The 12,994-nt window shown below is 41.5% G+C and overlaps 2 protein-coding genes across 2 annotated transcripts; both read left to right on the forward strand.

Moving 5' to 3' along the window:
* Window positions 1-202: 202 nt before the first annotated feature.
* Window positions 203-1,150, forward strand: LOC133261266 (olfactory receptor 52D1-like). The gene has a single exon (XM_061439771.1). It carries the CDS (start codon window positions 203-205, stop codon window positions 1,148-1,150), a length of 948 nt encoding a protein of 315 aa, XP_061295755.1.
* Window positions 1,151-10,598: 9,448 nt separating this feature from the next.
* On the forward strand, window positions 10,599-12,392 carry LOC133260970 (olfactory receptor 52E4-like). The gene is made up of 2 exons (XM_061439592.1): window positions 10,599-10,664; window positions 11,394-12,392. Exons 1-2 carry the CDS (start codon window positions 10,599-10,601, stop codon window positions 12,390-12,392), a joined length of 1,065 nt encoding a protein of 354 aa, XP_061295576.1.
* Window positions 12,393-12,994: the final 602 nt, after the last annotated feature.

Below are 12,994 nucleotides of genomic sequence, written 5' to 3' on the forward strand. Positions count from 1 at the left end.
TTAGAAGGGGGCGTATTAGTTACAAAGCTATTTTAATTACTCAGGAAAGAAATGAGGAAGGCATGATTTGGAGTAGAACTGGTAGAAATGGAAGAAAGGTATGAAATTAAAGATTTGTAGGAGAAATAGATTGTTTCTAAGATGAATTTATTTCACCTTATAATAGCTTTCAGGAAGGTAAAGCCTGATTCTCTGCATCATTATGGTTTCTGTATCTGTCCCCAATGACACTACCTTCCATCCTTCCACATTTATTCTACTTGGAATCCCTGGGATGAGAGATCAGCACATTTGGGCTGCCATCCCCTTCTGCTCCATGTATATCCTCTCTCTGGTTGGCAATGGAACTATCCTCTACATCATTATGAAGGAGAGAACTCTGCACGAGCCAATGTACCTCTTCCTGTGCCTGCTGTCTATCACTGACCTGGTACTTTGTTCAACCACATTGCCCAAAATGCTAACAATCTTCTGGCTTAAGTCCCACATAATATCTTACCAAGGCTGCCTCACCCAGATGTTTTTCGTGCATACAATCTTTGCCACAGAATCAGCTGTTCTGCTGGCCATGGCTTTTGACCGCTACGTGGCTATCTGCCATCCACTTCATTATGCATCCATCCTCAACGCCATGGTGATTGGGAAGATTGGTCTGGCATGTGTGGTCCGTGGCCTTCTCTTTGTTTTCCCCTTTGTCATCCTCATAGAACGCCTACCTTTCTGTGGACATCACATCATCCCTCACACCTACTGTGAACATATGGGCATTGCCAAACTGGCCTGTGCCAGCATCAGGCCCAACACCATTTATGGTCTCACTGTGGCCCTTTCAGTCACTGGCATGGATGTGGTCCTCATCGCCGCTTCCTTTGGCCTAATCCTGCGGGCTGTGCTGCGCCTGCCCTCAAAGGATGCCCAGTTACGAGCATTTAGAACTTGTGGAGCTCATATATGTGTGATTCTTGTCTATGTACCTGCCTTTTTTTCCTTTTTCACCCACCGCTTTGGCCAGCAAGTACCTCCTCACGTGCATATTGTACTTGCAAATCTCTGTCTCCTTGTGCCCCCTGTTCTCAACCCCTTGGTCTATGGCATTAACACCAAACAGATCCACCTGAGAATATTTCACTTTTTTATGGGGAGAAGATAGTTAAGTCTCTCCATAACCCAAGGAAGAACTGGTAAAGCTGTAATTAATTTTCTACTTTCTCAAACATCTCTTATCCTTATACTATAAGTTGCTGTTTCCGCCAATCTTAGCAAGCCAGTTGTTGTTCAGTCACTAGGTCATGTCTGACTGTGATTGCATGAACTGCAGCACACCAGGCTTCCCTGTTTATCTTTCACTATCTCCTGGAGTTTGCTCAAACTCATGTCCATTGAATCGATGATGTCATACAACCATCTCATTCTTTTTTGCTCCCTTCTCCTCCTGCCCTCAGTCTTTTCCAGCATCAGGGCCTTTTCCAATGAATTAGCTGTTTGCATCATGTGCTGAAGCTGGAGCTTCAGCTTCAGCAACAGTCCTTTCAATGAACATTCAGGATTGATTTCCTTTAGGACTGACTGGTTTGATCTTGTTGCAGTCCAAGGGACTCGAGTTTTCTCCAGCACCACAATGAGAAAGGATCAGTTTTTCAGTGGTCAGCCTGCTTTATGGTCCAACTCTTATATCCGTTCACGACTACTGGAAAAACCATAGCTTTGACTATAAGGACCTTTGTCAGCAAAGTGATATCTCTGATTTTTAATACAATGTCTAGGTTTGTTATATATTTTCTTCCAAGGAGCAAGCATCTTTTAATTTTGTGGCTATAGTCACCTTCTGCAGTGATTTTAGAGCCCAAGAAAATAAAATCTGCCACTGTTTCCACTTTTTCCAACCTATTTGCCAATGAAGTGATGGGACCAGATGCTATGATCTTAGTATTTTGACTGTTGAGTTTTAAGCCAGTTTTTCCACTCTCCTCTTTCACCTTCATCAGGAGGCTCTTTAGTTTCTGTGCTTTTTCAGCCATTAGGGTAGTGTCATCTGCATATCTGAGGTTATTGATATTTCTCCCAGCAATCTTGATTCTAGCTTGTGATTCATCCAGCCAGGCATTCACATGATGCACTCTGTATATAAGTTAAATAAGCAGGCTGACAATATACAGCCTTGACATACTCCTTTCCCAATTTTGAACCAGCCCATAGTTCCATGGCCAGTTCCAACAGTTGCTTCTTGCCCTGCCTACAGTTTTCCCAGGAGCCAGGTAAGGTGGTCTGTTATTCCTATCTCTTAAATAATTTTCCACAGTTTGTTCTGATCCACACAGTCACAGCAAGTCAGTACCATGTATTATCTGAGAGGTTTTGAAGAACAGCTCATTTATACCTGCTACATATATAGAAAATTAGTTTCCTAGAATGCTATTATATGGCCTGTTCATGGGCCTATAGGTCTTGAATCTTCCTAGGAAAAGATCAGGAAGCAATATAGTAACTTTGAATTGGTAGTAAGAATCATAGAAAGTTATTCTTTCTACATAAGAAATCCCATGTGCTGGAAATAGATAAAAAGTGGTCAAAAAAGAGCTATTGACTTATAGTCAGCCCCAAGGAACTGAGAATAACACACACCCACACACACACTGATTAATTGATTGTTTATACTTTTTTTGATCAAGAGTGTTTGCAAGAGTGTTTGTTAGTCCTAGGTCAGAGATGGCTGTCAGAGGGCAGGATCTTTTGGATCTGGAATTAGATTTGAAAGAGATGAAGATGACTGCTGGGTGCTTAAATGTGAAAAGTCTGGAAACACATGTATCAATGGGAAAGCCACAGCACAGGTTTCTCAACAAATTACTTCAAAGTGACACTTTGTCACTAGTATTTACTTTATGAGCAATGATCTTTGCATTTTCCTGACATTGTCAGAGCAATTATGTTTTACATGCAAATGATTTTGTGGGTCATTACGGACATATCCTGATATTTTCTTTATCTCATATAGTCAACAACACATTGTGTATCTTAGAAACCCCAGGACACAGAGTTTTCTGCTAATGGTATCCAAATTGACACAATAGAACAATGAAAAGAAATAGAGGCTTACGATCATAAAGGAAGAAAGACAAATATCATTACTAACGAATGACAAGATTTTTCTACAGAGAAAACCCATAAGCCTCTAGAGATAGATTTTTAAAACTAATGATATTTAAAGAAATTTGCTGAGTTCAAAGTAAATAAATAAAATCACAAACTAACACTTTTTTATGTAAAGCCACAATTAGGAACGTGTATTTTTTAAATTTATAGCAATAGCAACAAAATCTGTGGTACTTTAACATATATGTGCATGGTCTCTATGTTAAACAATTAAGAAAATAATTGAAATATATTTGAAAAAATAAAAAAGAATATATAGATCACCCTGCGGAAAGCCAGGTCCTGTAACTGATTCTCCTGACTCCAAGACCTGAGCTTCAAAGGTTTGTCCCAGACACATTCCAGAGAATTTTGTACCAGAACTCAGATGCACAGTCCAGCTGACTACTGATAAATGCCTGAACACTGTTTCGGAAGAGGCCCTTCCCCCATCAGCTACTCTGTCTCTCATCAATTAGAAGAGTTGGATATGGGGGAAGGCAGGAGTCCAGGGCGGTGCTTGGTTTCTACTGACCCTTCTTGCCACATGGGACTCGCAGTGTGCCCCCTGGCCCTACCCAGCCTGTCCCCTTCTCGTACAGCTTTAAAACTTTACTACTTTTATTTAAAGAGGAACCGGATTGGAGCAAGTGGCTTCCCCTGCCCTGAACACCTTGCATTTCCTGTGGGGGACACAGGAGGCATAGGGGGTAGGGAGGTGGTGCATGAACACCTTCTTGCAGGGCTTGGGGATGTCTTCCTGGCAACATGGCAACAGGGCTGTTGCACATGTTTGTTTGGAAACTAACCGAATGCTTGCTAGGCAGCCAGAGGTCTGGGTGAAGACTGACTCCCCTGCTCAGTTCAGGGGTGCCTGTCCTAGGCCAGCCTGCCATCGCTGGAACAGGGGGCCACCTCCCAGGGTTCATTCCTGGGTCAGGGTGCCCAGGCGTGTGGCAGGAGGCTCACCTTGGAGAGTCCTTGTCCCAAGCGCTGAGGCCTCTGAGGGCTGGAGGGTAGCTGAGCAGCTGTGCATTGTAGGAGACAGGGCTGCTATGGATCCCAGTGGCCAGGAATCGGCCTGGGAATCTCTGTATGCTGGGTGCACTAGGGGTCTCAGCTTCTCTGGACTTCTCAGACGGCCCTCCTCTTCCCAAAGCTATTGATGGAGCTTCTCTGGGATTGTTTGCCAAACCCCACGTTAGATTCCAAGTGTCCAAGACCATTTCCATCTGAACAAATGTTTTCCTTTTCTGTAGGTAATTGTGGTTTTGTTTTTTTTTTCCAACTAGCACCACACCATGCTTCTGAAGGCCACATTTTGCCTTTCCCCATCACTACACTGAAATAGTACAGTTGTACAGTTCCCAATCTTGCCTTGGCTTGCTTGGATAAAACTTTGTATGTATTTTGTAAGACATAGATTCTATATTGTAATGATGCCCTATGCAAAAAGAAAAAAAAATTAATGAAACTGTAAATTTTAGTGTTTTAATGGGTATGCATGTTTAGTGAAGTTTACATTTTGAAATAAAATTTACAATTCATTATTTTAAAAATTAAATAAAAAAGAATATATTATGAAATTCATGGATATGAAAAATGGTAAAATAGGAAAAAATAGAAATAATGAAAGATAAAGGCATGAACTTATCAGAAGAAATATAGACAAAATTTTTTTATAAAATCAACCTCAACCATCTCAGTACTAAGCAAAAGGCAATGAAAACCACTTTTACCCTCCTTAAATTAGCATATACTTTGAACAAAAATCAGAAAATAGTAAAAATTAGTGAGGATATAGAGAAATAGCAATACTTACGCATTGCTAATGGGATATTAAATGTGCATCCACTGGTTTCAAGATCAATTTAAAATATTTAGCAAAGTTACAGATATGCGTATCTTACAAACCAGAAATTTCACTCCTCAATATTATCCTTTGAGGCACACCGCACAAGTGAACAGATATCTTTAAATAAGATATTAAACACCATTTATTTTGGCATTATTATCTTCAAATGTTTGTTTTTACAGTTGAATCAGAATCATTTTGGCAAGATTTCAAATACAATAAATCATTAAAATGTGTTTGGATTTGCCATTAATTTATAAATTCATTTTTTTAAATTTTATTTTATTTTTAAACTTTACAAATTGTATTAGTTTTGCCAAATATCAAAATGAATCTGCCACAGGTATACATGTGTTCCCCATCCTGAACCCTCCTCCCTCCTCCCTCCCCATACCATCCCTCTGGGTCGTCCCAGTGCACTAGCCCCAAGCATCCAGTATCATGCATCGAACCTGGACTGGTGACTCGTTTCATGCATGATATTATACATGTTTCAATGCCATTCTCCCAAATATTCCAACCCTCTCCCCCTGCAACGAAGTCCATAAGACTGTTCTATACATCAGTGTCTCTTTTGCTGTCTCATACACAGGGTTATTGTTACCATCTTTCTAAATTCCATATATATGTGTTAGTATACTATATTGGTGTTTTTCTTTCTGGCTTACTTCACTCTGTATAATAGGCTCCACTTTCATCCACCTCATTAGAACTGATTCAAATGTATTCTTTTTAATGGCTGAGTAATACTCCATTGTGTATATGTACCACAGCTTTCTTATCCATTCATCTGCTGATGGACATCTAGGTTGCTTCCATGTCCTGGCTATTATAAACAGTGCTATGATGAACATTGGGGTACACGTGTCTCTTTCCCTTCTGTTTTCCTCAGTGTGTATGCCCAGCAGTGGGATTGCTGGATCATAAGGCAGTTCTATTTCCAGTTTTTTAAGGAATCTCCACACTGTTCTCCATAGTGGCTGTACTAGTTTGCATTCCCACCAACAGTGTAAGAGGGTTCCCTTTTCTCCACACCCTCTCCAACATTTATTGCTTGTAGACTTTTGGATCGCAGCCATTCTGACTGGTGTGAAATGGTACCTCATAGTGGTTTTGATTTGCATTTCTCTGATAATGAGTGATGTTGAGCATCTTTTCATGTGTTTGTTAGCCATCTGTATGTCTTCTTTGGAGAAGTTGTAGCCTTTAAATAGTTGTGCTGGATTCCCTCATGGTACAATGGATAAGAATCTGCCCGTCAGTACAGGGGAAATGGGTTCAATCTCTAGTCCAGGAGGATTCAACATGGCTTGGAACAGCTGAGCCTGTGTGCCACAACTACTGAGTCCTTGCTCTAGAACACTTGAGCTGCAACTATTGAGCCCAAGTGCCACAAACTACTGAAGTCCAAATGCCCTAGAGGCTGTGCTCCACAAGAGAAGCCATCACAGTGTGGAACCCTTGCACCACAACAAAGAGTAGCACCTGATCGTGGCAACTAGATAAAGCCTGTGTGCAGCAATGAAGACCCAGAACAACCAATAAATAAATGAATAAATAAATTATTTTTAAAAGATTTGCTTTGTGTGTCTATATATATGAAAAACAAAAGCAAGTAAAATTTCACAACTAGGATACATATTTAGCTAATATTTAAATGACATTATTTGCTTAGTCATTCATTCATTCATTCATTTGGCAATTATGTATGCCTACTATGTACCATGAAACTAGAGATTGTTTCAAGAAAATTAGAAATACCAAGGGAATATTTCGTGCAAAGATGGGCTCAATAAAGGACAGAAATGGTATGGACCTAACAGAAGCAGAAGATATTATTAAGAAGAGGTAGAAAGAATACATAGGAGAACTGTACAAAAAAGAGCTTCACGAAACAGAGAATCACTATGGTGTGATCACTCACTTAGAGCCAGACATCCTGGAATGTGAATTCAAGTGAGCCTTAGAAAGTCTCATTACAAACAAAGCTAGTGGAGGTGATGGAATTCCAGTTGAGCTATTCCAAATCCTGAAAGATGATGCTGTAAAAGTGCTGCACTCAATATACCAGCAAATTTGGAAAACTCAGCAGTGGCCACAGGACTGGAAAATGTCAGTTTTCAATCCAATCCCAAAGAAAAACAATGCCAAAGAATGCTCAAACTACTGCACAATTGCACTCATCTCACATGCTAGTAAAGTAATGCTCAAAATTCTCCAAACCAGGCTTCAGCAATACATGAACCATAAACTTACAGATGTTCAAACTGGTTTTAGAAAAGGCAGAGGAACAGGAGATCAAATTGCCAACATCCACTGGATCATTGAAAAAGCAAGAGAGTTCCAGAAAAATATCTACTTTTGCTTTATTGACTATGCCAAAGCCTTTGACTGTGTGGATCACAATAAACTGTGGAAAATCTTGAAACAGAAGGGAATACCAGACCACCTGACCTGCCTCTTGAGAAACCTGTACGCAGGTAAGGAAGCAACAGTTAGAAATGGACATGGAACAATAGACTGGTTCCAAATAGGAAAAGGGGTACATCAAGGCTGTATATTGTCACCCTGCTTATTTAACTTATACGTAGAGTACATCATGAGAAACGCTGGGCTGGAAGAAGCACAAGAAGCAATATCAATAACCTCATATGCAGATGACACCACCCTTATGGCAGAAAGTGAAGAGGAACTCAAAAGCCTCTTGATGAAAGTGAAAGTGGAGACTGAAAAAGTTGGCTTAAAACTCAACATTCAGAAAACGAAGATCATGGCATCTGATCCAATCACTTCATGGGAAATAGATGGGGAAACTGGAAACAGAGACAAACTTTATTTTTCTGGGCTCCAAAATCACTGCAGATGGTGATTGCAGCCATGAAATTAAAAGACACTTACTCCTTGGAAGGAAAGTTATGACCAACCTAGATAGCATATTGAAAAGCAGAGACATTACTTTGCCAACAAAGGTCTGTCTAGTCAAGGCTATGGTTTTTCCAGTGGTCATGTATGGATGTGAGAGTTGGACTGTGAAGAAAGCTGAGCACCGAAGAATTGATGTTTTTGTACTGTGGTGTTGGAGAAGACTCTCAAGAGTCCCTTGGACTGCAAGGAGATCCAACCAGTCCATCCTAAAGGAGATCAGTCCTGAATATTCATTGGAAGGACTGATGTTAAAGCTGAATCTCCAATCCTTTGGCCTTCTGATGTGAAGAACTGACTCATTGGAAAAGACCCTGATGCTTTGAAAGATTGAAGATGGGAGGAGAAGGGGTCAGCAGAGGGTCTAAATGTTGGATGACATCACCTGCTCAATGGGCATGAGTTTGAGTAAACTCCGGGAGTTGGTGATGGACAGGGAGACCTGGCGTGCTGCAGTCCATGGGGTTGCAGAGAGTCGGACACGTCTGAGCAGCTGAACTCACTAATGTGCCATGTGCTCTGCTGTGCTTATCTTAGTCGCATCTGACTCTTTGCAACTCTATGGACTGTAGCCCACCAGGCTCCTCTGTCCATGGAGATTCTCCAGGCCAGAATACCATAGTGGATTGCCATGCCCTCCTCAAGGGGATCTTCCCAACCCAGGAATTGAGCTGGGATCTCCTACTTGCAGGCAGATTCTTTACCAGCTGAGCTACCAGGGAAGCCTATTACATGGCATATATGATGTTAACGAGAGAGACACACTATTTGCAAAGAAACCAGATGGGGCTATTATCCCAGAGTGGTGTGATTATCCATAAAGATAAGGTGAAAAGTTTTGACTAAAATGATCATCCTCTGGTTGATAATAGAAGGTGCTTGATGGAATTGGGGGCATACTATGAAGAAAGGTTTCTTTAGTAATTGTGTTGAGGTATTTGACAGGCCCGAGGATAAAATAATGACAGGCCCAGGACTAGGAAGAAATGGTTATATTTGATTGCTACCTGTCATTAAGGACCACCATGGGACATAGAGAAAAAAAAATGACTGAGCTCAAGATTTCTGCATGTTATTAGAGTTATGGCTTTCTGTAGGGGAAACTGTGTGGATCTGTCTATGAGCAGGTGCATCTACGTTGGCCCTTATGGTGATGCAGTGGTAAAGAATCTGCCTGCCAATGCAGGTGATACAACAGATGTGGATTAGATCCCTGGGCCGGGATGATTTCTTGAAGTAGGAAATGGCAACCCACTCCAGTATTCTTGCTTGGAAAATACCATGGACAGAGGAACCTAGTGAACAACAGTCCATGGGGTCACACAAAGTTGGACATGACTGAGCAACTAAGCACATAAGTACATTGATGTACTCTTTTTATTGATGTACTGACTGACCCAACACGTTAATTTTTGTCACTCACATTCCTCTGCCATTGTTTCACTCTTATTGACACCTGACTGTGAACAAAGTCTCCCTATAGAGCCTGTTTGCAGGCAGAACTTGCACTATATCAGGTTTTAGAAAATGGCTCCCTGAGCCCCATTTCTGATACATCTTTGAAAGATTTTTATGACGGTTTTGTTCTGTTTTGTGCATTTTGCAATGGACTTGGAGAGATACTTTTGAAGACTTTAATAATTTGCTTTTTTGGGAACCATGAGAAAGGAAACATGGTCACATCTGGACTCAGAGATTGAGAGGATACTGAGACAGGAGAGGCTGTGGGTGCTGAGTGAAGGAGGTGGTATCGAAGAAAATGCCCTGGATACTATTTGGATCAAAACTATTAACCTGAGAAAAAAGTTAGAGTGAAATCAAAAAGCACTGAGGGACAGACAGAGCTTGAGACTACTAACACCGTTTTACCAGGGTCTCAACAACAGGGTTTGTGCCTGTGACTATTTCATGAGCTTGAATACTTCAGCCAGGAAGCAAAGTCTCCTGGTTCTCAAATGCTCACACATGTGGGAATGGGGTTTTTGGGGTGTCTGAACTGCAAAGCCCTAATCTAGTTCCAGATTCAGATTTAACTTCACCCCCATCTACAAGATCCCCTGCAGAAGGAAATAAGGACCAACTTCAGTACTCTTGCCTGGGAAATCCCATGGACAGAGGAGCCTGGCAGACTATACTCTATGGGGTCACAAGAGTCAGACACAACTGAGTGACTTCACTTTCACTTTCCCCTCTCTCCAGCTCCTCTGCTGCTGCTGCTGCTAAGTCGCTTCAGTTGTGTCCGACTCTGTGCGACCCCATAGACAGCAGCCCACCAGGCTTCCCCATCCCTGGGATTCTCCAGGCAAGAACACTGGAGTGGGTTGCCATTTCCTTCTCCAATGCATGTAAGTGAAAAGTGAAAGTGAAGTTGCTCAGTCATGTCCAACTCTTCATGACCCCATGGACTGCAGTCCACCAGGCTCCTCTGTCCATGGGATTTTCTAGGCAAAAGTACTGGAGTGGGTTGCCATTACCTTCCCCGCAAGCTCCTCTAGGACTGCTAAAAACAGGGTTATTCCCAACATCCCTAAGGTCTACCAGCATTATCTTTTGGGAGCTCAGGGCAACCTTCAGCATCAATCTTACAATTAACACCAGTAGTGTGCATGTTTAGAGGATAAAGGAGTAACGAACAGCTAATTTTGGACACCCTGGGGTCCTTTACTTAAGTTATTTAATGAGACACACCATGGATTCTGAGTGCCTGAAAGAGAGGAGTGGAGAGATGCTGGGCCATGAGTGTGCTCTTCAAGAGGCAAATGAATGTTTGCTAAGACATGCCTGCATACATGTGTATGTACTCACAGACATTTGAAGATGGTGTGTGGGACTAGCTTTCCAATCTCTTATTGTCTCACATTCAGGTAAGTGATTCTAGGTAAGTATGAACTTTATATTCACATTCTGGTGGCCTCGTCTCAGAGATTCCAATATCAGAATCTTATTGCCTGCTTTATTCTAATTCAGCATTAGACAGTTTCCATGATTCCTAAGCCTGCAATAAATGTGTTTTATTTAGCTGGATAAGAATTCTGCTGTAAGTTTTCAAGTTCTCTTATTTTATAAACAGTTTTTTGTTGACTTGTTTATTTGGCCTTTGGTTTGTTGAGAAAGGAATGGGATACATCATCAATTTTTCTCTGTATTTCTATCTATGTCTGTTTAATATACTTTGAGTTATAGTCTTTAGGTGAAAATACATTCAAAATATATGCAATGTATTCTTGTAAATTTAATGACATATTTTGAATATTATGAATCCATCTGTTCTTAATAAAATAGTTACTATAAAATATATTCTCTCAGATATTAATTTTATGCCACATTATTACTATTCTACTACCATAGCATATAATTCGTTTCTATTCTAATAAAAATCAGGATTATTTTTGTGTACCTTAATATTCCAACTTTTATTTCTACTTTGCAAATCTTGATTCTTTTTAAAATCCAGGCAAGATCGTTTTTGAATTGCTCTTTTCAGGTGCTCCACCAGGGGGCCAGCATGACTGACTGCAATGCCTCCCAGGGCCACCCCCCTTTCTTCCTTCTCCAAGGCTTTCCTGGGATGGAGGACAAACACAAGTGGATCTCTATTCCTTTCTCGTCCATGTACTTTGTCACCATCCTGGGGAACTGCACCATCCTCTTCACCATCTCCACAGAGCACTCCCTGCCTAAGCCCATGTTCCTGCTGCTTGGCATGCTGGCCTTCACGGACCTGGGCATGTCCACAACCACCATCCCCAAGGTGCTGTGCATCTTCTGGTTTGACCAGAGTGACATCAGCTTCGAGGGCTGCCTGGTCCAGCTGTTCTTCCTCCACTCCATCTCTGCCTTGCAGTCTGCCATCCTCATGTCCATGGCCTTTGACCGCTATGTGGCCATTTGTGAGCCCCTACGCTATGCCACCATCCTTTCCAACAGCCGCATTGGGCTCATCGGCCTCGTGAGTTTAGTGCGAGCTGTCCTGCTTATTCTCCCCATGCCCATCCTCCTCCAGAAGATGCCCTTTCATGCCAGGCATGTCATCCCCACCACGTACTGTGAGCACGTGGCTGTGGTGAAGATGGTGTGTGTGGACATCATGGTCAACAGGGTGTATGGTCTGGTGGTGGCCTTGTTGGTTGCTGGGGTAGACATCTCAGCTATTGCCTCATCTTATGTGGTGATCATCCGGGCTGTAATGCGGCTCTCTTCTAAGGAAGCCCACCAAAAAGCAGTAAACACCTGTACCACACACATCTGTGTCATGCTTATCTCTTATACTCCCTCACTGTTTTCTTTTCTCACTCATCGCTTTGGCCAGGGAATCCCACCTCATGTGCACACCATTCTTGGCAGCCTCTACTTCCTTGTACCTCCAATGCTCAACCCTATTATTTATGCAGTGAAAACCAAAGAGTTTCGGGACAAATTGACAAAATATGGGTGCTGGAGGAAGAAGCTTATAAACATTATCCATGATCAGAAACCTCTCTGATTATTAGTGCTGGTGGGGATGAGAGAAAAAAATAATAAGTAGATGCTGTTCCTGGAGGAATTGGCTCATGGGAAAAATATGTTATACTTGTAGATTAGCATCCAAAGTCCTTGGACAGATGGGCTAAGACACAGGAGACCCCTTGTTCACAGTAATTTCAAAGCAAGGCAGTTATCCTCTGTTAAATAAAAATAATGATATATTCTTCCATAACAGACATACGTGTTGGGCAAATTATATGTGGTCATACATGTAAGAACAAGCACTTGGAACAGTAACATACTGTACACATAAAATAGGCTGTTATGTTTCCATAAGAACATAAGAGCAAACAATAACTTGCTCACTACTTTGTCACATCAAGGCTAAGGTGTAATATATCTGTGTGTTTAAGGAGCAATAGAAAGTGGTGAAAGCTTGAGGTGAGTGAGAAGGAACAGGGAAAGTTCTAAATTGCATTTAGGGTCATTATTTTATTATCCCCGCTGCAGAAGGCTTACATTTGGGCATCAAGAATTGTTGCTTCCTTGAAGAACTAGGCAATTTGGGCAGTGAATATCATCTCCAATTAACAGAGAAATTCGAACAGATAGTGAAAAATG

Source organism: Bos javanicus, chromosome 15 (genome assembly GCF_032452875.1).
Source record: "Bos javanicus breed banteng chromosome 15, ARS-OSU_banteng_1.0, whole genome shotgun sequence".
Taxonomy (NCBI): domain Eukaryota; kingdom Metazoa; phylum Chordata; class Mammalia; order Artiodactyla; family Bovidae; genus Bos; species Bos javanicus.

Coding starts and splice junctions, on each gene's coding strand:
- LOC133261266 (XM_061439771.1), top strand. CDS start 203: ATGGTTTCTGTATCTGTCCCCAATGACACTACCTTCCATCCTTCCACA.
- LOC133260970 (XM_061439592.1), top strand. CDS start 10,599: ATGGATTCTGAGTGCCTGAAAGAGAGGAGTGGAGAGATGCTGGGCCAT. Junction 10,665..11,393: donor ATGAGTGTGCTCTTCAAGAG/GCAAATGAATGT, acceptor TGCTCTTTTCAG/GTGCTCCACCAGGGGGCCAG.